At 54.5% G+C, this 22667-nt stretch overlaps 1 protein-coding gene across 1 annotated transcript in view; it reads right to left on the bottom strand.

The window, feature by feature from the left end:
- The window catches only part of CACNA1C (calcium voltage-gated channel subunit alpha1 C), a 728086-nt gene that overhangs the window by 119268 nt on the left and 586151 nt on the right, over positions 1 to 22667 (bottom strand). Inside the window, exons 15-20 of the mRNA XM_075552255.1 lie at positions 17422 to 17629; positions 16413 to 16533; positions 14541 to 14655; positions 13679 to 13799; positions 13279 to 13348; positions 424 to 556 (exon numbers count right to left, since the gene is read on the bottom strand). Of these exons, the coding sequence (XP_075408370.1) occupies positions 424 to 556; positions 13279 to 13348; positions 13679 to 13799; positions 14541 to 14655; positions 16413 to 16533; positions 17422 to 17629 (768 nt within the window). The remainder of the gene's footprint in view (positions 1 to 423; positions 557 to 13278; positions 13349 to 13678; positions 13800 to 14540; positions 14656 to 16412; positions 16534 to 17421; positions 17630 to 22667) is intronic.

Genomic DNA, 22667 nt, shown 5'->3' with positions numbered 1-22667 from the left:
TGACGTCTGTCAACGTGACTGTGTGAATGCCACCGAGTCACACGCTGAAAAGTGGCAGCACCCATGTGAGGGGGACGAGGCAGCTTTAAAAACCGTGCAAAAACAGAATGAAGAAATCAGGGGATTCCCACACGTTATTCTGAAGCTTCCTTGTACTTTGCCGCCATGAAAAAAACAAGGGCAACGACAAACAGAACTGAAATAGAATGGACAGATTTCAAAACACTGGAGAGAGCAGTAAACGGCAGGGCCTTCGGATTGAGAACTCAGGATCCCTTCCCCTCAATCAGTGCCCGTGTATGAAAGTGGTGGGGAGCTGGGCGAGCGGCCCCGGCTCAACCAGAGGTTCAGGTAAAACCCAGGTGCCTGCCAGCTCCAGTCATCGAGGGAGCAGAGACCCGGCTCCCCGCTGCTCCTGCGCACCTGTTGCTGGGGCTGAAGATGAAAAACGCACTGGCTTCCGGCATGGGCACTGCCTTTTCCTTCAGGTGCAGCTCAGACAGAGGGCGGGGCCGAGGGCCCACGGGCATCTCAGGCTCCTCCTCCTCCTCTTCTCCTGGAAGAAAAAAGGCACCGCCTGTAAGGAGGGTGATCTACTCATCCTTGGACTTTGCCCAGCGCGGTCAAGGCTTTAAAACGGAAATTCCCACAGCCTGGGAATCTCTTGACCAACATAACCAAACTATGCCAACTCCCAGTGACCCCATAGGACAGGGTAAAACTGGCCCAGTGGGTTTCCGAGACTAACTGTTGACGGGAGTAGAAAGCCCCGTCCCCTTTGCCCTTGGAGCAAACTGCCGACCGCCTGGATGGCAGCCCAGCGCGTGATCAATGCGCCCCCGGGGAGCCTTAACTCTGGGAAAACTGGCATGGCTGGTCACCCTTGGTGTAAAGTACTAGAAAAGGTGACCAGATAAGATGCAAGCCTGACCAGGTGTTACTCGTCCATCTCCAGAGACTGAGGTGTGGGGATGGGCCTGGCCCTGAGGGCTTCCTGGGCTCCCTAGCAAACACTCCTGTCCTTGAAGTTTCTAGGAATCTCACGTCCACACTTCCCCCATTTCTGCAAACACATAGCATTTCATGTGCTAGAAGGATAAAGGGAAAACCATGTTGACCACACGAGCCCTTTATTCAAAGGCTTAGCATCCTTGTAAGATACGGACAACCAATTGAAATCAGTTCTCCTGGCTAGTGGCCACTTTTGATATGGACCAGGGTCAAACAGGTTCTTCTTCTGCTGACAGACTCGCAGCCCACGGAGCCACCGTGTGTCCTGGTCAAGTGCGTTTTACGATGATTATCCAGTGAAGTCTTGCCTAATAGCACGAGGGCTGAGCATGGGTTCTGTGACCAGAGGCTTGGGTCCAGGTCTCGGACTCTGATTCTTTCTAGCCATGGGCATTTCTAGCCATGCACATTTTTTAGTATGGAGCCTCGGGTCCTCATCCGCAGATAGTGCAGTGAAGTGGAATCCCTTGGAATGGCTCTCCTGTCCTCAGCCTTTGGAACCCTCACCAAATGATTGTGTGGGATCGTGCAACACATTGGGTGTGTGAAACTTCAGTTTCGCTATTCCCCCGGGTAGGAAGCAGACCATCTCAGGAGCAGGAAGAGGGACTTCCGCAACCATCAAGAAAGAAGAGCCACCGCACATCTCGTGCAAGACCCCTGCCACGGAGGCCACGGAGGCCACAGCACTGAGACCACCAGACAGAGCAGTGGGCTTCCCAGGCCACGGAGCAAGTGGGGTCCAGTGCCCTGGGGCAGGTAGCTGGATTGAGTGGGGGTGTCGTTTGGGAATTTATAAGCCTTGTGACACTGGTCCCCGGGGGCTGCAAGGGCTGCGAGCTCAGACTGAAGTCCAGGGGCAGGCATGCGTACCAGCATGGCTGAGAACAGGCGTTCTGGACAAAAGGGCCACATCCTTCAGGCTTTCTTGTGGTAACCTGTTACCTTCTCCACCAATGCCCAGCCGAGGGTCGTGTCTGTGAGTTCTGGGCAGCCGCAGCAATGAATGCCCGACCACAGCAGAGAAGCAGAGTGCTGAGGAAGGATGGCCGGGCCATGGCACGGGTGAAGGCGGCCGGAGGGTGGGTGCACCGCCGAGCTCTGCCCCGTCGCACCCCTCCCCAGACCGCTGCGGTGTTGGATTCGCCTTCCCCAGTGGGCAGCGAGAGGAGGTCAACGCGGCCCCCAGGGCAGCTTCTCAGAAGGGCCCAAGAGAACAAGACACACATACTGGCGCGCACGGCAAGTGCCATATAAACTACACCCACAGCCCCTGAGCGCATCCCGATTCACGGCAACCTTCTGTAGGGTTTCCTGTACTCTGTCTCCCGAGGAACGTCTTGCTGTTGGCCGTCCACTGCTTCCCTGACGGCGCCACAAAGGGCTCTTTAGCTCCATGTAAGTGTTGGCCAGTTTCACCATGCTCTCCATGCACAGAGGAGACTTTCAGTAGTAAACTAGTGTGCAGCGTCTTTCTCAGTGTGATCTTTATAGGCAACCCCCCGCCCCCACCCCCCCACCCCCCACACTAACAAACCTGCCATTCACGTTCAATGGCTCATGAGTGTTCTCCCTAAACTCACGTATGCCTGCCCGGAATGTCAGAATGGGACCTTGTTTGGAAGTTACGATCTTGGCAGATGTGATTAGTGTGGTAGTTACATAATCTATTGCCAATTTGAGGCTTAGAGTGAAGGGGTGGAGTTTAGCTTGTCGATCAGATCGCAGCTTGATGACCTCATTTGGAGGTGCTAAGGAGATAAATAGCTTGTTGGAGGCAGGACATACACTCACGCCCTGCGAGACATCCCTGTCGAGAAGACACGTGGAACTAGGCTAGTGCCCTGAACTGGTGAAGTCAGGTAGAAACCCCTGCCAATGCTGAGATGCTTACAACGCCACTGGATCCACAAGACTTCCCACCCACTGGCCTGTGATCTTCCTGCATTTGGCATCATTGCATGTGTTTTGTGAGTCTGAAGAGGACTTTATAGATTGGTATTGGACACATGGGCTAATATTGGACTTATGGACTTGATCTGGACTGGGCTGGGATGTTTTCTTAATGTACAATTACTCTTTATATACAGCTCTTTCTTACGCACGTATGGATTTTTTCTCTAGTCAACCCAGACTAACACAATTAGTTACATTAAAAGGAGGTCATCTAGGCGTAGGGTGGGCCTGACATCCAATGACTGGTGCTCTCAGAAGAAAAGGAGAGGCCCCCTGAGGCCATGAAGGAGACAGAGATTGGAGAGGTGCAGCTACAAGTCAGGGGATTCTGGAAGCCAACAGAAGTTTGGAAGATGCAATGAGGGATTTCCCCCAGAGTCAGAAGGAGCCTGCCCCTGTGGGTCCTTGATTTTAGAAATCAGGCCTCAGAACTGTGATGGTCACTGTGGGAAATAAAGGCTCCCGATCTAAGTTCTCGCCTTTCCTGTGTTCTCTCTCTGCTTCCATGGCTCTGCAACCCCCTCTCTGCCGAGCTGCCAGGGCTGGCCCCAGGCAGCACCCCTCCCCTGGCTTTCTGGAGTCCCCTGGGCTCGCAAGATGACCTTCCCGTGGTCTGAGGCAGCACCAAAGGCTCCTGCATTCATCTGGCATGCGGTTTCCAATGCATCTCATCCTCCTACGTGCCAAAACTGCCGGCGGAAGAAAGCATGTCTGGCACGCGGTAGCACTTCCTCTGGCTGATTGACTTTCTGCCCTAGCGGGAGCCTCCTGAGGAAGGGCCAGCCGGCCAGAGAAGGTCGAAGGGAGCCAGATCCTCTGCCGGTCGGAAACAGATCGTGTCGGGAGGTTCTGCTTATGAACCATGCACTCTCTTACATGAAGCCAGGTAAACACACACACACACACACACACACACACACACACACACACACACACGCTCAGAAAGCAGCAGTTAATCAAGCAAGAAGCATTAGGGACCTTTTGCTGGCGGACAGCAGAATATGGGCATCAATCAGATCCCTTCCCTCGGGTAATTAGAGTTGACCAGCAAGGCAATGGTATTTTCAGCAGAAGAGAACATGAGATGAAAGATTGTGCACAAGCCCAGGGCTGACAGCGTGTTGACACCAGACCTGCAATGCACATGTGAGGGGAGTCTTCTCCTTAGAAGAGGATGAGTAAAATCGGAGTGGGCCTAAATACTGGGGTTTGTACTTGAATTGGAAAAGGTCTTAAATCCCTGTCTGGAGCGCTTGCAATCTTTTCTTATTGGCTTTTGCACGTTAGGACATATTTTATGACATGTGTCCAGAGTAATTTTGTAGCAGGCAACTGATGTTTCTTTTAACCATTTCTGTTTTAAGAAAACCATATATACTCGTTCAATAGTTTGCTAAGTGCCAGGCAACAAATCTAGCATGCTCGATCCACAGCATTGGCCGCCCTTCTCTCTGTCTGTGACAGCAGTTCTCAACCTGGGGGTCTAGCGACCCTTTCACAGGGGTTGCCAAGGACGACCGGAAAACAAATATTTCACAATATATAATTACATATTGCTTTTGTGATTCATCACTATGCTTTAATGATGGTCAATTTGTAACAATGAAAATACATCCTGCCTATCAGATATTTACAGGACGGTTCATAACAGTAGCAACGGAAATAATTTTATGGTGGGGGGGGTCACCACCACATGAGGAACTGTATGAAAGGGTTGCGGCCTTAGGAAGGTTGAGAACCACTGGTCTAGGAAGTTGTGAATCGATTTCCGTTCCCAGAGAGAGAACCAAGTGGGTCTATTCAGACATACACAATAGCAATGGGGGCTCAGCCGAGAATGACTACCGACCTTTCAGGCTTCAAGGAAATGGTTTCTGAAGGACCAACACAGATTTGTAAAGGGACAGAAATTTGACAGCACGAGATGCTTAGCATGTAGTATGCACAGTTCCATCTAAGAGGGAAGCTGATAGATTAGGAACGGTCAGATACAATTCTGACTTAGGGACTGACAACTGTGTCACCTGGACTCCCGGTCCCGGTGCCTGTAGAATCCATTTGGGCCGTTTATTCTCCCCTGTCTGTTCTGGGTTTGGGAGAAGTATGGTAAGGCAGATACTGCTGTGCTGCGAGTGCCCTTTCCAGGACGGCAGTTCTCTGACATTCACGAGCAAAGCATACCTTGTCCCACTGTGCTTCTCAGATACTGCTTCTCCGCGGCCCCCCCCCCGCCCCACTTTTACACACATGGAAAGCTTGTGGCAACCATGCACGGAGCCAAGTTTATTGGCGCCACTTTCCCAACATCGTGTGCTCACTTCCTGCCTCTACGTCCCATTTCGGCCATTCTCACAATATTTCTAGCTTCTTTATCGTGCTGTTGTACACTTCAGAGACGACTGCATAGTGTAAGCATAAATATCACATGCACCAAGAAATCAAAACATGCGGGTGGCTCGATGTCCCCGGGATTGTGGTGGGGTGGGCTGGACTCAGAGTCGCTCCTAGGTTTGCCTGCATAGTGGAATGCCCCACCTGTTGTCATGGGTGACGCCGGTGCCTGGCGCACCCGATCCTCTTCGCCCAGGTTGTCTTGCTCACAGCAAATAAACACAGCGCCACCTGAAAACATGCCATGCAGACGAGGGAGTCCTGATGGCGTCGTGGTTACTCGCTGGGCCGTCGGCCTCAAGGAGAGCAGTTGGAAACCACCAGGCGCCCTATGGCTGAGAGAGGAGGTTTCCTATCCCCTTACGGAGTCACAGTTTTGGAAATCCACAGCGCCAGTGCTACTCTGTCACCGAGGACTGTGATGAGCCAGGATCAACTCAGTGGCAGTGAGTTTGGTTATGTTTTTCGGTTTAGTGATGGCAAGACTCGACTCGGTTGAGGACGAACAGCTGTGGTTCTTGCTGTCAAGAAGCTTCAAGTACGCACACAGGCAGGGGCAGACATCCAGAGCAGGGCACCGTGGGAAGGCTGAGGATGCGAGTCCTTCATTGGGCGTTTCCTTGTTTCTGGCTCAATTACAAAACCCAGGATGCATGGAGATCGCCAGGACTGTGTCCCCCCTCAAAATTGGTGCCGCAATCCTAACCCTCATCCCTGGAAATGTGCCTTTGTTTGGGGAAAGAGAGCTTTTCTTTGCAACCGTTATCATTTAGATGGACGAGCTTCCACCTGCGAAGCGTGGGTTCGAATCCTCTGGTGTCTTACCAGAAAGGGTCCTGCAGACCCAGAGTCACACACAGAGGGGAAGAGGCCGTGTGAAGACCAACGAAAGCCAAGAAATGCCTGAGGCTGCAGAAGCATTTGAATTGTGATACTGGCAAAGCATGTTGGAAGTATCATGCTTTCACGCCGAAAGAACAAGCACATCTGTCTTGGAAGAAGTACAATCAGAATGCTCCCTAGAGATTTAGCCTCATGCACTTTGGACGTGTTGTCAGGAGAGACCAGCCCCTGGAGAAGGACGCCATGGTTGGTAAAGTGGAGGGGCAGCGAAACAGAAGGAGGGCCTCAGGGAGACAGAAGGGCACTGTGGCGGCAACACTGGGCCCAAGCATAAGAACCACGGTGCAGGAAGAGGTGGTGTCTCCTTCTCTTGCACTTAGGGGTGCTGAGTCAGAAAAAACTCAACAGCACCTGATAGCGACCATACACAGCTTAATGAGACCAGGAGGGATGGTGCCCTAGAGCTGGCAGAGAGAGCGCCTGGCCATATCAACACCTGGAATTGAACATCTGGGCTCCAGAGCTGTGTAAAATCAATGTCTGATGAGGCCTCACACTGTGTGGTACCTTGTTAAGCAGCCCTGGGAAACCGTGTTACCCTGCACGCCTCTTTCTTGCTTCCTATGAACTAATCTTTGCTAAGTCCCATTGACCCTACCTGTAAAAAGTACTCCTATTTATTGACCCTACCTGTAAAAAGTACTCCTATCCAGTCCTTTCTCTCCATCTCCACCACCACCGCCCCCCTTGGCTTGACTGTCCTCATCTCTCAGAGGCACTGTGGACTCACTGTCCCTTTCTTGCTCATCCACAGCCCTCTCTTCACATGGCAGTGAATGAATGGACCTTTCACAGGGTACGTTGGAGTCAGATCAAGTCTGAGCTCTTGCAGTGGCCCTCCATACCCCTCATGCAGTCTTGGGGGGGGGGGGGCTCTGCTCTGCTCTTGTCTATACTCTCACCTCATCTAGCACTCTCTCTCCCACATTCTCCCTGTTCCAGGCACGATGGCTTCCTTTGGATTCTGTTGTTGCCAGGAGTATTGCTCCTCAGAGACTCTGCACAGCCTTGCCCCCACCCCTACCCCCCACCCGGGGGAGCTCCTGCTTCTGATTTCTGCATTTGGGACCTTTGAAGGAATCTTCAGGTGGGGAAAATGGTGTGCTTGGCTGCTACTTGGCTGGGGGATGCATACCACTGAGAGGTGTTTTAGAATGAGGAGCCTGGGTGGTCTACTTCCCTAAAGTCAATTGTCTGAACTCTTATGGAGCACCGGGCATTGTTACGTTGCCATGAATTGTAATTGACTTGATGGCAGTTGGTCTGGTTGGTTCCTTTGAATCATTCAAGGTTGGGTCAAATGTCACCTTTCAAAGAGGCCAGTATGGACTACACAATCAAGGTAGTCTGGGCGCCCCCTTAGCTGTTAGCTTCATGCCATTCATTGCTATCAGCATGATCTTTCTTTTGGGTTGTTCTCATTTCAAGGCTTTCTCTCCCACTGGGAGGATGCTTCCTGGGAATACAGGCCTTCCTGGTCTTGCCCAACAGTGGCATTCCTAGTGCCTTCACAGCGCCTGGCACACAGTAGGTGTCTTGTACGCAGTTACTATATGAAGGCGTATCTTCAAAATTTTGTCCAGGGCTTAGCATCGATGACAAAAGTATGATCAGGAAGTAACTTCCTCCCTTGTCAACACCCAGAACTGAAACCATATCAAGACGACCTTCCTCCATGAAGCCTCCCCAGATTCCACGACTCCTCGCTGCTCACCTTCGGGACCCCTTGCAGTGTTCAGGCCTCCCCACAGCATCTAGGACCTTACTGCTTAGTGGTCACGGATGTCCTCATGAGCACTGGCCATGTGCATTTACAGACTCCTTAAGAACCTCTGTGTTCCAGGCGTTTAAGGCAGGCTGAACGGACGGTGATCAAGTTGGTCGATTTGTAGTGACCTAATAGGGCAGAGTGGAGCCACTCCACTGGGTTTCCAGGCTATCCATTTTCCCCGGCACATGCTGCCTCACACCTGTGCCAAGGTTGGCAGCCCAGCTCTTAAACAACTGCCCCACCAGAGCCTCTCTCCACTCATGACGTGCAATCCTGGGGATCCTCCTCATCCTCCAAGCATAGGGCTTCCCTTCCTGGGTGAGCAAGCACTTCAGCGTCGAGTGTCCACTCATCTTGAAGGCCGAGGAGCCCTGCATGGAAGGGCTACGTGCTGGCCTGCTGCGGGGGAAAGAGGGCTTTCTACTCTCACCCATAGCTACGGGCTCGGAAACCACGGGGGTTGCTATGCATCCTCACGGGCTTGACAGCAGTGCGTTTGGGTTTTTCAGCATCTGGAAGGCTAACACCAAGAGGGGAGCGCTGGGGTTTAACAGAAAAGGATGGACGGAAGGGCCGCCACTGACCTGTAAGTGTGTACGTGGAGTCCGACAAGGCTCCTCCCCAGGGTGCCCCCCCCCCACTCAAACCGTCAGGGAGTCACACAGCGACAGGGGTGGCCCCTTACAGGAGGCTGGGAAGGAATCCGGCGAGCACGGAACACCTATGAAAACCCTTTAACTGGGCATGCTCCAATTCAGTCCCGCCCCCTCCAAGAGGTGGGCTTGATTCAGCCAATGGGGTCCACCCACACCTCCGACCACGCCTCCCCTGCCAGAGGTTTAAAGTACCTTGGCGGCGGGATGGCCGGCCCTTGAGCCCTTCTCCCTTAGGACCTGGGTGCTCCAGGTGAGCCCCAGCGCCGCTGATGCTCCGTTTGCCAGCTTCCCCCCAATGGCGTGTACTCTTGAGACAGTAAAACCGGAAACTTCCGTCCTTTATACAAACCCACTTTCTCTTGCGAAGCCAAGAACCGAGGTATTTCCCATCTGAGAAACCTAACAAAAACACTCAGCTGCCATGGAGTCCACTCTGACTCGTGGCGACCCTAAAGGGCGGGAAGAACAGCCTCCTCTTTCTCCTGGGGAGCAGCAGGTGCCTTTGAAAGGCCGACCTGGTGGGCAGCTGGCTGCAGAGCCCACAGGACAGACACTGCCGCCAGGGCCAGCAGAGGGGCAGGCTGGATTCCTGTGCGCACTCAGCCTCTAGGGTCACAACAGCCTGGAAAACCGAACCGGCGACCTTGGAGGGTGGAGGTCAGGGTCCAGGAGAGAATGAGGTTAGGAGAGCCTGGCAGAAGGAGCGCTTGGAAGTGTTCTTTGGCACCCCCTTGCTTTCTGGAGGAATCTGAGGACTGTAGGGCACAGGGCACCAGTGCCCAGAGGCGGCAGAACAGGAGGGGCAGTGTGCGTCGAGGGGGGCAAGGGTGCCCAGGCTCTGTGCCTTTGAAGGTTCTGGAGATTGAGACGAGGGAAAGGAAATGAAGAGAGAGAGCACAGACTAAGTGGCCTGGGGAGGGGGCTGTGGGGACGTGGCTGCTCCCCAACTAAAGGACCCCGGGGCTGACTGCAGCGAAAAGGGAGGCAGGGCAGGCAGGAAGCAGAAGCTGATTTATCCTTTGAGATGGGCGGCCTGGGGTGAGCCCAGGCAATGCCTGGTGCATAATAAAAAGCGAAGGTGTGCGTGCTTTTATCTGCTCCTAACCTCTCCTGTGATATTTCATTGTTAATGAGCAAGCAGCAGCCCTCCAGCCAGGACAGATGTGCGGAGCTGCCCAGCTCTGCCGGCTAGAGAGCACTCTGTCCTTGGGGCCTCCTTGGTGAGAAAATGGACCCAGAGATAGTGGAGAGATGGGGGGTGGGGGTCTTGAGGCAGGTTTCAAGACCTAATTGTGGTGGTGGTGGGTGGGGCAAGAGTAGGCCACATTGAATTACCTGTGGGCCCGGGGAGAGGGCGGACAGGCTCAGTCCTCTGTTAGGTACCGCCATGCCTGGACTGAGAGGAAGACACGGGTTTGGAGGAGGTGGTGGCAGGATGGCGGGAGAAGTACACCAAGAATCTAGAGATCCCCAAGGGATCACGCAGAGCGTGGGACCAGTTTTTCAGTCTAAAAGCATCACCGTTCCCCGAGTCCCCAAGGCCGCCAGCCGTCACACGCTGGGTGGGCAGCTATTTCTGAGACAGCCAGCATCGTGACAACATCCCCACTGGATACTTTCCCCTCGGCTCTCCTCTCCAGGTTCATGAGCACAACGAGAGAAGCCACCAGTGGATTTAGAACCGTGACACTGATGTGACTGTCTGCACTCGAGCTTACATTCGAAGCACGTGGTCTGTGGAAGGCTATGGTCCATAGGCGCCCCGCTGGTATAATGGGCTATGCATTGGGCTGCTAATTCCAGGGTCAGCAGTTCAAGATCACCAGCTGCTTTCTACTCCCATAACGAGTCACAGTCTCGGAAACCCACAGGGGCAGTTCTACCCTGTCCTCCAGGGTCACTGGGTTGAAATGGACTCGATGACAGTGAGGGTGGAGTTTCATTGGACACAGTCCTACAGTGGGATCTTTGACTCCATTTGAGTTCTTTATGTGACTCCCCCGTGCTTGTTGACCCCTAAACCAGCTTTATGGCAGTGCTCAGAGACAGCTGGGGCAAGCCAGGGAGGGACAGTCTGCCCTCAGGAAGCATATGGTTAAAAGTAGATAAACTGCTATGCAGAAAGATGTCCACCCATAGGCTACATAACTTGCTTGGGCATTTATGGAATGGAGCCAGTATACAGTAGATGCTATTTAAGTCAAAGGCGGTGCTCTTCCTGTTTTGTAGCCAACCGCCTTGTGGCTATGATTCAGGGCTGCATGGTCTTGAGTCATAACCTCACCACCACTTTGCCAGGTACCCCAAACCCCAGAACCTATCCCATAGCCTTTGAAACTTTGCAGTGATGCACACACCCCAATCCTGGTCCACCGGGGCAGTGATGGATCCTCTGCCACCAGCCATGATCTTGGGGAGAGTCCTTCACTCTCTGCCATGGCTGTGAACTGGCAGGTCCCACTGGTCTCTGTACTGTGTGCCTGCTGACCGTTTCCCCTTATCTGGGATGAATGTCCTTGTTTTGTCTTGTCCTGTTTGAGGCTTAAGAAGAGGCTCTCCATAGAACATGGTGTTCTGGTGACTCGGTGGGTTAAGCATTTGTCAGTGAACAGTTGGGGGCTTCCAACCCATCAGCTGCTCGATGGGAGACAGACAAGGCAGGTGGCCTCCGGAAAGACTGACGGCCTTGGGAACTTGATGGAGCAGTGCTACTCTGTCCGAGGTGAGAGGTCAGAGGTCTCGGTGAGTCAGAATTGACTTGACGGCAGTGGGTTTGTTTTGGGTACAGAGCACATTTAAATCTGGAGTTTTTTTCCTCAGGACAGGTCAGAGATCTAAGAGAGTCCCCGCCCCACTGCCATCTAGAGTCAGCAGGTACAGACCTGTCCACAACTGGTGCATGTGCAAAAGACCCTCAGGTCTAGACGTTGCCCGCTGTCTGCTGTGTACAGGGGGCCCACACCCAGGGGCTGGATGACCCAGTAAGCGAGGGACATGGGCTTAATTTTGTTTACTGTATACTGGGCACTCCGTCCCTGTCAGCCGATTTGAAAAGAGGCTTTGATTCTGGAGGAAGGTGCTGTGGGGTTGGGGGAGAGAGATGGCTGCCAGCCATCCTGAGCAGCAGCATCTTGGACATGGTGGAAACTGTGCAATGATTCCCTGCAGATTCATCAGGAAGCAGAAGGAAGCCTGAGGGCACCTGGATTATTGGGTACTAGGACACCCCACCACCAACTTTAAAAAAAACTAAGATGGATGGACACAGTGGCTGCAAAAATGGGCTGAAGCCCAAGAACACCGCCAGGATGGTGCAGGGCTGGGTGAGGTTCCCGTCTGTCATGTGCAGGGCTCTGTCAGTTGGAACTGACTCAATGCCATCTAACAACATCATCCTCATCATCAGCATCCTCATCATCCTCATCCTCATCCCAACAAAACTAATAGGAACTAATTGATACCGTTTAGTCCCCGGTCCACAGTCCATTTGACCTTATCCCCCCCTGAAAAGGAAATGCCGTTTTAAAGGTCAGTTGGCTGACCCTTCTAGTTGAGTGTTTTTGGAAATCTCTAACAGTTTCTCCCTGTTAGAGGGGTCGTTAAGCTGTCGACAGGTCTCACCTGTATCAATACCCTTCTACTCTTTCCAGCCAAGCCCCACAAGGCCCGATCCTCCTTCCCTAGCTGGGTGGCCGGAGGGAGAGGGCCGAGAGAGCCCAGAGCGGCCCTGCTACTGCCACGTCCTACAGAGAATGGCCGGAGGACGAGAGAACACAGAACACCTGGCTTTGCTCACAAATGCAGACTTTCCGCCACCGAACACGGTCACCAAGCCTGGTGAGATGGGTACAAGGAGAAGGAAGTGTCAGCCAAATCAATAGTCTTGTCTGCCGTCCCGTCCTCCCTGTGTGCCTGACGTCCAGCTCCCTGTTAGTGACGCTAGCTGTCACTCCAGGTAAAAGCAGGCATGCTCAGGGCTCACACAGGAGGTGAGGGTCTTGAGTCAGTGGAAGGGCATCTTTGACGGAAATGTAAGGATCTTACACATTCAAGTCATCCAAAGAGAAGTGGAATTTACAAATCAGGCAGAAGCAGAAGAAACCAGAGTTGGTAAGGGCTCTTTTTCTAAAGCAACAAGTGAGACATCTGTGGTGGCAGCTGTCCTTGTGCTCAGCACTGCCTCCCGAGTCAGGGCAAGGCAGCCTTGGGATTGATGATGGGCATTAAGTGAGCATAACGCTGCAACATATGTTATACGAATACATTATATAACTTAATAACGATTTTACAACATCCGATGGAGTAAAATCTCAAACGCACAGAGATTCCCGGTTTCAGAAGGAGCCCCCAGATCACCGGTCAAACACCTGGTCTTATGTAACCCTACATTATTATGAGGAGGAAAGCAGGAACACAGCCCCCCTCTCGCCTCCCACCCCTCCCTCCTGAGGATGACAGGTAATGCCTGGCTGCAGACAGAGGCAGGGATGGATGTCTGCCGTGCCCAGGGGCACCAGAACCACTGAGCCTATGGCGTTCCCACGCCCGTTCAGAACTTAGAGCTTTAGGGTCCCAGTCTGGGCCTGGTACCTGCAGTTTCCGGGTTGGGGTAGGGACTCTTGCCCTCATTTTCATTGGCCTGGAGGTCATCCACGTTGATCTAGCCAGCCGAGGGGGAAAAGGGAGAATTCATTCAGTTAGATACGTTGCATAAGTTTATGAAATGTATATTCTATGGCTTTAGAGGCACCCCGCCCCCGCCCGATTGCAGTCACGGACTGACTGTATGTCCTTGTCACGTGGCACACATCTTTCCAGACACCAACAGAGGCTGGGATCCAGTCAACCTGCCTTCTCTTCATGTTCCCGGCTTCTCCGCTCCACCTCCCCTGGCTTTATTTCCCTCCCTCCCTCGACCCGCTTCCCCCTCCTTCCTCCTTTCCCAGGGCTGTCTGGCCTTGGAAGCCGGTAGCAGGAGATGGTGGCTCACCTTGGTGGTGGGTGGGGACTCTCCATCCGCCGTGATGGATTTCAGCTCAATTTTCTCCTCCTTGGTCTCCTCCACAGGCGGCTTTTCCACCACCTCTTGTTTCTTCTCTGGGCTGGCCGTCCTGGCCGGTCAGCGGGAGGGAGAACAAAAGGATGTTACCTGGGATGAAGGGAACCACCCCTGGCCTGCTGGGGGCCAGTGGGAGCAGATTCCCTGGGTCTGTGCCCACCCCTCTTCCTCGGGCCAGATCAGGTGGGCGGCCCAATCGCCAAGGCTATTGGCCGGTGGGCACCTGGCTCTCTCTGGCGCTCAGTTGGCCTCTTCCAGCTTCTCAGCTGCTGCTGCCTAAATCAGAGCCCGGCTCTGGGTTCCCTTCAGAATTGGCTGCTAGGCAGACTCTCCTTGGTGTCCAGCAGGTGGTTTTTCATGGTCCCGTTGTCTAGACCACGGTGGGATGCAGGGCAGGGCACTGCCTTGCCTTCTTAATCATGGCAGCTGAGTGTAAGCAGGAACTGGATTTCCTTGAGGATGGCTGTCTGCCTCTCCCCACCTTCAATCCTATCATGGCCTCTCCTTTCCAAAGAGACTCCCCCACCCCATCCCGCCCCTGGGCCCAACTTCCCAGATGGATGGGGAAATGGAACCGCTTCAGAGACTAAAATGTAAGACAGTCTCAACTTTGGAAGCATGCCTGGGGACTAGGAGACCAAGTCAACTTCCTGTAGAAGGCCACAAGCCCCGTGCCCTCCTAGGAGGGCGGGGAACAGACGGACATGCCCCAGGCTTCTCTCTACCATCAATGGGAACGGCCTCCCCGAGCGGGGACCGTGGTTCCAGGGCCCGGGTCAGCTTAGAGGGTTACCTGGCCAGCTTCTTCCTCTCTTTCTCTTCTTCCTCCTCTTTTTGGGCAGACGTGAGGCTTTCAGCATCAGCCAGGTTGTCCACCGCAATGGCCAAGAATACATTCAGGAGGATATCTGTTTGCGTCCATTTGTAAAGGAAACGACCCTTGGGCATTTTAATGGCTACTCAGAGGGACAAGGAGGGGTATCAAACATGCAGGAATGGCGTTCCCCAGCAGAGAAAGGCCACGGGAACCCACCTTGAGGGGTTCGGCGCCCCATCGAGCTCACCCCTCCCCTCCCCCGGGAGTCTGAGATGAAGCTCGCTGGCAGGCTGGTACTGGGGCAGTGGGACAGGGAGCCCTGCCTTGCTCTTTCATTGCTTGCTTCCGTGACTGGCTCCCCACCGAGGTGACTGGTCATAATGGACATTATAGACAGCCTTGTCTCCGGCAAAATGGTTTCTCTCAAGAGTGGCTCATTATCGCCGCATGCCGGGGAGGCAGCCTGGCATCTCTGCCAACTCTCAGCGGGCGTCATGCACACAGAGACCCAGGAGGGCTGGGGAATTCCTAGTGGAAGCCAACGCGCCCCCTCCCACCTTGAACCAAAGACTACGGGTCAGAGAACTGCAACTTCAAAGAACGTGTCCAGAAGGGGGTCATACAGTTTAAGTCTGATCTCTCTCTCTCTCTCTCTCTCTTTCTCTCTCTCTTGCAAGGAGGCCATTGAATCCTTCACCCAAGCAGGCTAGCAGCAGGTGGAGTCTCTGTGCACACGATCACGTGACCCTCACAATGCTCACAATGACCCCTTGAGTCGCAGGTCTCTCGTGCCCACTGCCCCCGAGCTCATTCTGACTCATGCCCCCGCTCTGCGGCCCCGTGGCACAGACACTGAGGTTGAGAAGGTCCACGCTGGCCCAGGCCACCCGGATGGTCACAACGGAAGCCGTGTCTGCTGACTTCAATGTCCGCGAGTGTCACACAGTGTCCGTTGTCTGGGACTTGTGAGGAGCCCGGGCGGGGCAGTGTTTGCGAGCTGGGCTGCTAAAGGGCAAGGTCAGTCGTTTGAGACCACCCGCCGCTCCGCAGGAGAAGGACGGGCCTTCGACTCCCGATAAAAGTTACGGCCTCGGAAGCTCCCAGGGCAGTTCTCCCGTGTCCTCCGGGAGCCCTGAGTCAGACTTGGCTCCACGCCGCCAGTATCCTTTGGGTTCTATCCGGGACGGAACCCTGGAACTCGGAGTCCAGGGCCTGACCTGCTTCTTCCACTTGAAAACCTAACTCAGGAGCAGCAACGCTTGACTTAGAGGCCCGGGAAACCTGCTCAAGGGCTGCGGCAGGGAGGAGGTTGGCTGGGTGAGGCCTCTCCATCTCTGACTGTGACCCAAGTCCTGGGAGCAGCTTCAGAGAGAAGGATCCTGACCCCAAAGTGGGAGATAGGAAGGTCATTTCAAGGGCGATGGCGCTGCCACTGTTACTTAACCAAGTGCGGCACCTCAGAGCAGGTGTGATCTTTCCAGGGCAGCCAGGGGGCCAACTCCAGGGGTGTGGCCACCCTCCCGTGCCCATGAGTGGCTGCTGCAGCACAGCGCCAGGGGGCGCCATTAGCCAGGATTACAATGTGACCAGTACCACCTGGAGTCCCGCAGAGCTGCAGGCTGAGCTGATTCAGCAGGATGAATTTACATCCCTGGCCCCCATGCCCGAGCTCCAGGCTGCCACACCACCCACCTCCGCTGCTAAAGGGGCTCTCGGCAGGGAAACCACATGCCCGGCCCCAGAGCCTGCCTTGGCACGGACAGCCCCAGTGAAGGGGCGGCCACAGTGAACGCTGCTGTTTGAGGGAGGGAGGGCAGCCGGGACGGGGGAGGCAGTAGCAAAGGATACAGTTTCCACAGATGAAGAGGATGATGAAGTAAATACAGACTAACATCCCTGGAAAAGAGGGGCCGCCATAAGCCATGATCCCATCATACATCACCGAATTCCAGTCCTCCCCGGTCAGGATCTGAATGACACATTCCCACCAATAAGGGACACAGCGTTAGACCAACAGTAAACCCCAAACTCCCCTGCCCTGCCCCCACTGTGTTAACAACAATGTCTAACATCTCTCTTCCGTCTCCCCTCCTTCTGGTCTCCAATGCTCTTCCCCATGGGCTCCCGGACCCCATCCTTCGATGAGGCGCACGATCCCTAGCATGATATGACTGAGGAATGATCGTAAAGGCCTGCTGTTCACACGCGTACAGTCCACAGCACGGCCATCCTCAGTCCTTTCGTGGGCTAAGCCTGCAGGAGGCTCTGGATCATGTAACACGTTCATTGCGAGTAAAATGTAACACCAGTTTGCCCCCAAACATTAATCATTTGGGGACTGTCTTCAAGAAATTTGCAGCATCCACATAGTACTCGTTTTTATCTATAAATTCACCTAAATGTAAGTGCTACTTAAGCCTTATCCTAAACAAAAAAATGTCTATAATGACATACATTCAATGGGCTATCTATCTTTTTTCTCTCCTAGTGCTAAGCATGGGGAGTAGAAAACACAAGACCTCCATCACCTTCTTCTCCTCGCCCAGCAGAGTGGTTCTGTTTCTCTTTGTTGATATTTAGGCTTTCCGGTGTGATTTTATTTAGATACATTGGCTAAGAGTTTTTAACCCACTCATTTAGAATCCCCTCCAACCCACCGTGGTCCACTGAGTTGTAGGTCTACATGGGGGTGGGGGCGGGGGAAACGAAACTGGGGAGAGGATTGGAGAGCTTCCTGGGCATGGGCTCTCCAGGGCTGATCCTGGCTGGTTTGGGCTGCCCATCTAAGGATGCTTTCTAACTCCTGCCCACCACCCAGCCACCCTCCCGGTGGTGCCCAGCACAGAAGAGGCCGTACCTGGAACACAGTGAGCAGAGACTGGGGAAAGTTATCGAACGTGCTCCTCCTGGTCTGCATCTCGTCAAAGTTGAACTTCCCTCCGAAGAGCTGCATTCCCAGGAGGGAGAAGATGATGATGAAGAGGAAGAGCAGCAGCAGCAGGGAGGCGATGGAGCGCACGGAGTTCAGTAAGGACGCCACCAGGTTGCTTAAGGAGTTCCAATACCTGCGGGTTCACAGCGGAGAGATTAGCCTGCTTTCCCATTTCTGGCCTTGACAGCGCTGGCTCCTCCTCCACAGAACCCCCTAGACCGTGACACGGACACCAGCAGCCTCCTCTTGTCTCCCCTTTCCCCGGGGGCCGGTGGTGGTGACCTGGCGAGCTCACAGCTCGAGTATGGGCCTACTGATGTTCGGTTCCTAGCTTCCTTGCAAGTCGAGACACAAGACGGTGAAGCAAGGGAGTTCCCACCGAGCTCTCCCAATTGCTCAGTCACGTAGCTTCCTTTCTGTGTCCCCCATCTGAAAAGAACGGTGATACTAGTCGCATGGATTTCCCTGGAAGGCTGCAGGAGAGAATCCAAAGAGCCCTCAGGATAGAGGGGTCATGGTGGACCAGTGGTGGAATTCTCACATCCTGTGCAAAAGACCAGGCTTGAGTCCTGATCACTGCACTTTGTGCACGACACTGCACTGTCTGCACTGTCTGTCAGGGGAGGCTTTGGTTCTGGGATGAGGCGAAGCAGGTTCCCATGGAGCTTCCAGACTAAGCCGAGCTAGGAAGAACTGCCTGGAGATGCCCACTGGGGGTGGCTTGACCACTCTGCCGCAGTCAGTCGGAGGCAAGCACCTGCACTGCAGCAGAAGGCGGCGTTGTTCTTAGACACCACAGGGTCGGTCCTGCGCCGCAGGGAGCCGTGGCTAGGCTGTGATCTTTGCCAGAGCAGATCCCCAGGCCCTTTCTCCCACAGGGTGGCTAGGGTGTGTCCGAACTGCTAACCTTTCAGTTAGCAACCGAGTGCTTAACAAATGTGCCATGAGGGCTGCTCAGCAAAAGTCCTACAGCCCCACAGAGGAGCAAGGGCAGGATGGGAGCAATCTCCTTTGCCCTACGGTGCCTCCTTTTCCAGACAGTTCCGCCGGCCTGCCCTCCAGTCAAATGCCGGAGTCCCTGCCCTGAGGACGTCTCTAGCTCATCACCCACGCAGGGAAGTGGCTTTGCTTCCTAAGTGAGCGACAGGCTACCCGCCCTCCTGACAGCCTCCCAGCTGTGCCCGCAGCCTGGGCACGTCTCTGGTTCCATCGTGAGTGCCGGCAGCAGATGGGCCAACAGTTTGGAGGCAAACAGGAACTTCTCCCCAACCTGGAGCATCTATGCTCCTTTTGCCTTCCCAAATTTGTCCTGCCCCATCTCTATTTTGCCTGTCAGCCACACCCCCTCGATTTGCAGAATATGAATACACATTTAGGTGTGTCTGTTCTATAAATGCTCTTAGGCGTGATAGCCTTGCCTCAATAAATAGGCTCTGAGTCCTTGAGGACCAGAGATTCGTGCCCTCTGCTTCTCCCTCCTCGGGACTCAGGTAAAGTCTGCACAACCCAGTGTGTGTGACAGATGGCCTGGCGCCCCAGAGTGTTCTGTGTCAAGCAAGAGGTCAGAGGACCTGTCATGAGGCAGGGCCCTCCACTCCTATCTGTGAAGCAAACACTTGCCTGATGATTTGATCACAAAGCCAGCTGACCTTTGTTACCGTCTACATCCTGAGGAGTCTCAGGTCCCACTCTGGACCCCTGAGCTCATGACCTGTTTCTCATGCAGCCAGCCCAATACTTGTCAGTCAGCTCGTGCGGAGGCATCTGTGACTGTAGAGCACAGACACAGTGAGCCTTTCTAACTGCCTCCGAGGGGAGCGAGGTTGCATGTGGACTGAAGCCACAGAGTCCTCTCGAAGTCCTCTGTGTGCTCAACTGTCATGGGAAATTCTGGAAAGTTCTCAATGGTCATGGAAGGTTGGAGCCTTGACTTTCATGAGACACGTGGACATGCAGAAGGCAGACAGACAGACCCAGGCAGACGGTTAGCTACATCTGTCAGCCATGCTCCATGGAAGACAGCCACGGAGCCCCAGACTTGAGAGAGCAAGTCGCAGAGAGTGGGGATGAAGTGTGGCAGGCAGAGAGGGGTGTGCTGTGGGCTGGGCAGTCCCTGTCTGAAGATCCCTCAGAGTGCCAGGGGGTCTAGAAAAACAAAGGAAGTCTTCCAGAAGGGGCGGGAGCTGGGGGGTGGGGAAGCCGAGGTCCAGACAATGGCCAACAGTGAATGCTGTAGAGGAGGGGACCAAGACGGGCGGCCAGGAGACAGAGGAGTATTAGATTAAAAGTGAGAACCCCTTTCTTGTGTCTGCTTACGGCCAGCCTTCCCGCCCCCCCCCCCCCCGGAATATGCTGGCACAGTCAGAAGATGCTTGGTCCGCGAGGTTCATCACATCAAGATGCGACATCTGACAGAATGCCTGATGTCTCCACCCCGCCATCTGCCTCATTGGAGGAAAGGACACGGGCAGCCGGGGTGGGGCTCAGCCCAGAGTCCCGTATCTTTCATTCCCAGCCCACCCAGATCAGCAAAGGCCGCGGGCTCCCTCTTATGAACGAACCCCGAGCTCAGCCACCCCCAAACCCCTTCCACGCACCATGTCCCCAACCTTATGTGGCCTACCTTCCCCTTCCCAGAAACAAAGCTACTCGGACTGTCCCTGGCGATGGAAACCTTTGTCCTGCGGCCCACCACTCAGGATAAAGTGGGGACAGGCGTTGGTGAGCGGAAGGGCGCTTTCTACTCCAGCAGAGTCACCGTCTCAGAATCTCACAGGGGCAGTTCTACCCTGGCCGGCAGGGTCGCGAGGCGTCGGCATTGGACCGGCTGGCAGCAAGGGACTTGGTTGTTAGCGGTCCAAAGCATCCCAGGGGGATTGCCCACTTTGGGAAACGCAGTGGGCAGCATCTCTCATTCGGATTGCCGGTCACGGGTTTTATCCCTACTTGGCAGTGGGCGGGGTCCTGCCAGGCTTGCAGCCACCGGGAGTCTCGAGTCTGCTTTGCTGGCTGTCACTGGGTGGGCTCTGCGTCTAGGTGGGCTCCCGACGAAGAGAATGAAGCATCCCCAGTCCCGGGCCACCTTCTACACCGGCTGGAGGGCCTCAGCATATTGCTATGCCCGCTGTGTCCAGCTGGGGGGTGGGCGGGGGGGTCATCTTTAAGCGCCAAACCCAATAACATTCTAGCTGGTCCGTTGGTTTCCGTAGCCGATTCTTTGGAAGGGGATCACCAGTCATTTCTCCCGAGTCCATCTGGGTCTGGAAGTTTCATCGAAACCTGCCTACCATGGGCGATCCTGCTGATAGTTCAACAATGGGCCTCACCGCAACCTGCAGACTACCACAGGGTGACAAACTGACAGGCAGGTGGTGGCAGCTCTGCTCAAAGCCCTCCTCTCGCTTCCTGTCCTCTTGGGAGTGGCCCACCAGGCCACGTCCTCCCTGCTCCTCCTCCTGCCCTGTCCTGCTGCTCCCGCAGTCTGCAGAGCGTCCCCCGACATCGGGCCACTCTCACCTTTCCTTCTTCCAGGGCTCTGCTCAGGTGCCACCTCTATGCCTGACCACACGACATAGAATAGCCCCTTCTGGATCCTTCCACCCTGCTTGCTTAGACCACACTCTCCCCACCTGCTAGCAGCTACCTGAGTCTTTCCTGCCCACTTCCTCTCCCACAGTCTCAGGTCCCGGGAGCAAAGGCTTCCTGCTTTTGCTCACCACTACCTCCTGGGCGGAGCCTCAATGGTGCCTGGCCTAACGCATGCCGTGCACGTGTGAATGAGCCTCCTATAACCATGGTGCCCTGGTACTACTCACCGGATGGCAACGTAAGGGGTCCTGGGGTCACCCAGATGTTCTCTGTGTGTGAGACAGGGCAGGTAGAAACATCAACCCAGGCACGCATCCCAGGTCAAACCTTCAGGACTTTCTCCCACATCAGTTTTCTTCCTACCGCTTCCTGGAGGCTCTGAGCACAGGGTTCCCGAGCATTCTGACTTTAAATATCATGTTCGATTGCCAGCCTTAGGTCAAACGAATGCCCTTCAGTTTGCCCGCCAGAAAACAGGGTTGCAATAGCTTTGAGCCGCTTGGGGTAGACCTTCCGCAAGACCACTGTGAATGTGAGCCTCCCCCAGGGAAGAATGCCCCTCCTGCTCACTCAAAGTCAAGGCAATGGCCACTGACGTGAGGGCATGAGCCAGCCTCTGGCGAAGAGATGACTGCAGCCAGGTGTGCTGGCACCAGCTACCCTCCACAGGAAACACATCTGGGCCGAAAAGAGCCTGCTCTTTGGACCAGGAGCACGGTTATGAAGCTGGAGATCATGGTTGTTTACACTCTCTTCAACCCACTATTCCTTGTCACTTAACCCGGGGGGTGGATCCTGCTCCCTGGCAGGTCTGCCACCCGTCCTTCCCGATCCTCTGGGGTGGGATAAGAAGAGCCAAGCCAGTGCTAGTGGCCTGGCATCACGAGGGGTGCCCAGCTTGCTGAGCAGAAGGCCGCCCCTCCCTAATGTGCAAATGATTGGCCACGGTTTCTAGCCTCTCTTTCAGACTGAGACAAAGAGACCGTGGGATGGGCAGTGTGGTGGAGAACATGGCCAGGGTCGGGGAGAGGAGCTAGATTTCTGAGCTTAGCATGCCGTGGCTGATGGCAGGGTGTGGGGTGGGCGCTCACGAGTCTCCGTTTAGGTGACATTGTAGGGGCTCTCTTGGGAAGCCTCTGAGGTGGGTTGGGGTGGAGTGGAATAGAATTTGAATGGAATGTCTGGAAGCCCCAAGGATGCTCTGATTTGTTCCTCTTTCAGGCCAATGTGGGCCTGGACGGCTATTCCCACACCTGCCTGAATACAGGAAGAAAGCCCCGGGCCCCAGAATCATTGGGTTTTAGGAAAGATTAGCTGGTGGCAAACGAGAGGAGCTAATGGCACGGTAGCAACCAACTGAGGCTTCTATCTTAAGTGGTTGGAAATAAGGAAGCACAGACACACAGCCACCAAAGGACAGAGAGAACCAGGCCGCAGCAGGACATCGCAGTCTCTGTCTTTGGGTCATAAATCGTGTAGAGCAGCGGTTCTCAACCTGTGGGTTGTGACCCCTTTGGAGGATGAACTACCCTTTCACAGGAGTCCCAGATTCTTAACAGTGGCAAAATGACAGTGATGAAGTA

This window comes from Tenrec ecaudatus, chromosome 6 (assembly GCF_050624435.1).
Source record: "Tenrec ecaudatus isolate mTenEca1 chromosome 6, mTenEca1.hap1, whole genome shotgun sequence".
Taxonomy (NCBI): Eukaryota; Metazoa; Chordata; class Mammalia; order Afrosoricida; family Tenrecidae; genus Tenrec; species Tenrec ecaudatus.
Note: the sequence above shows the minus strand (reverse complement) of the source record. Positions and strands in the feature narration are given on the sequence as shown.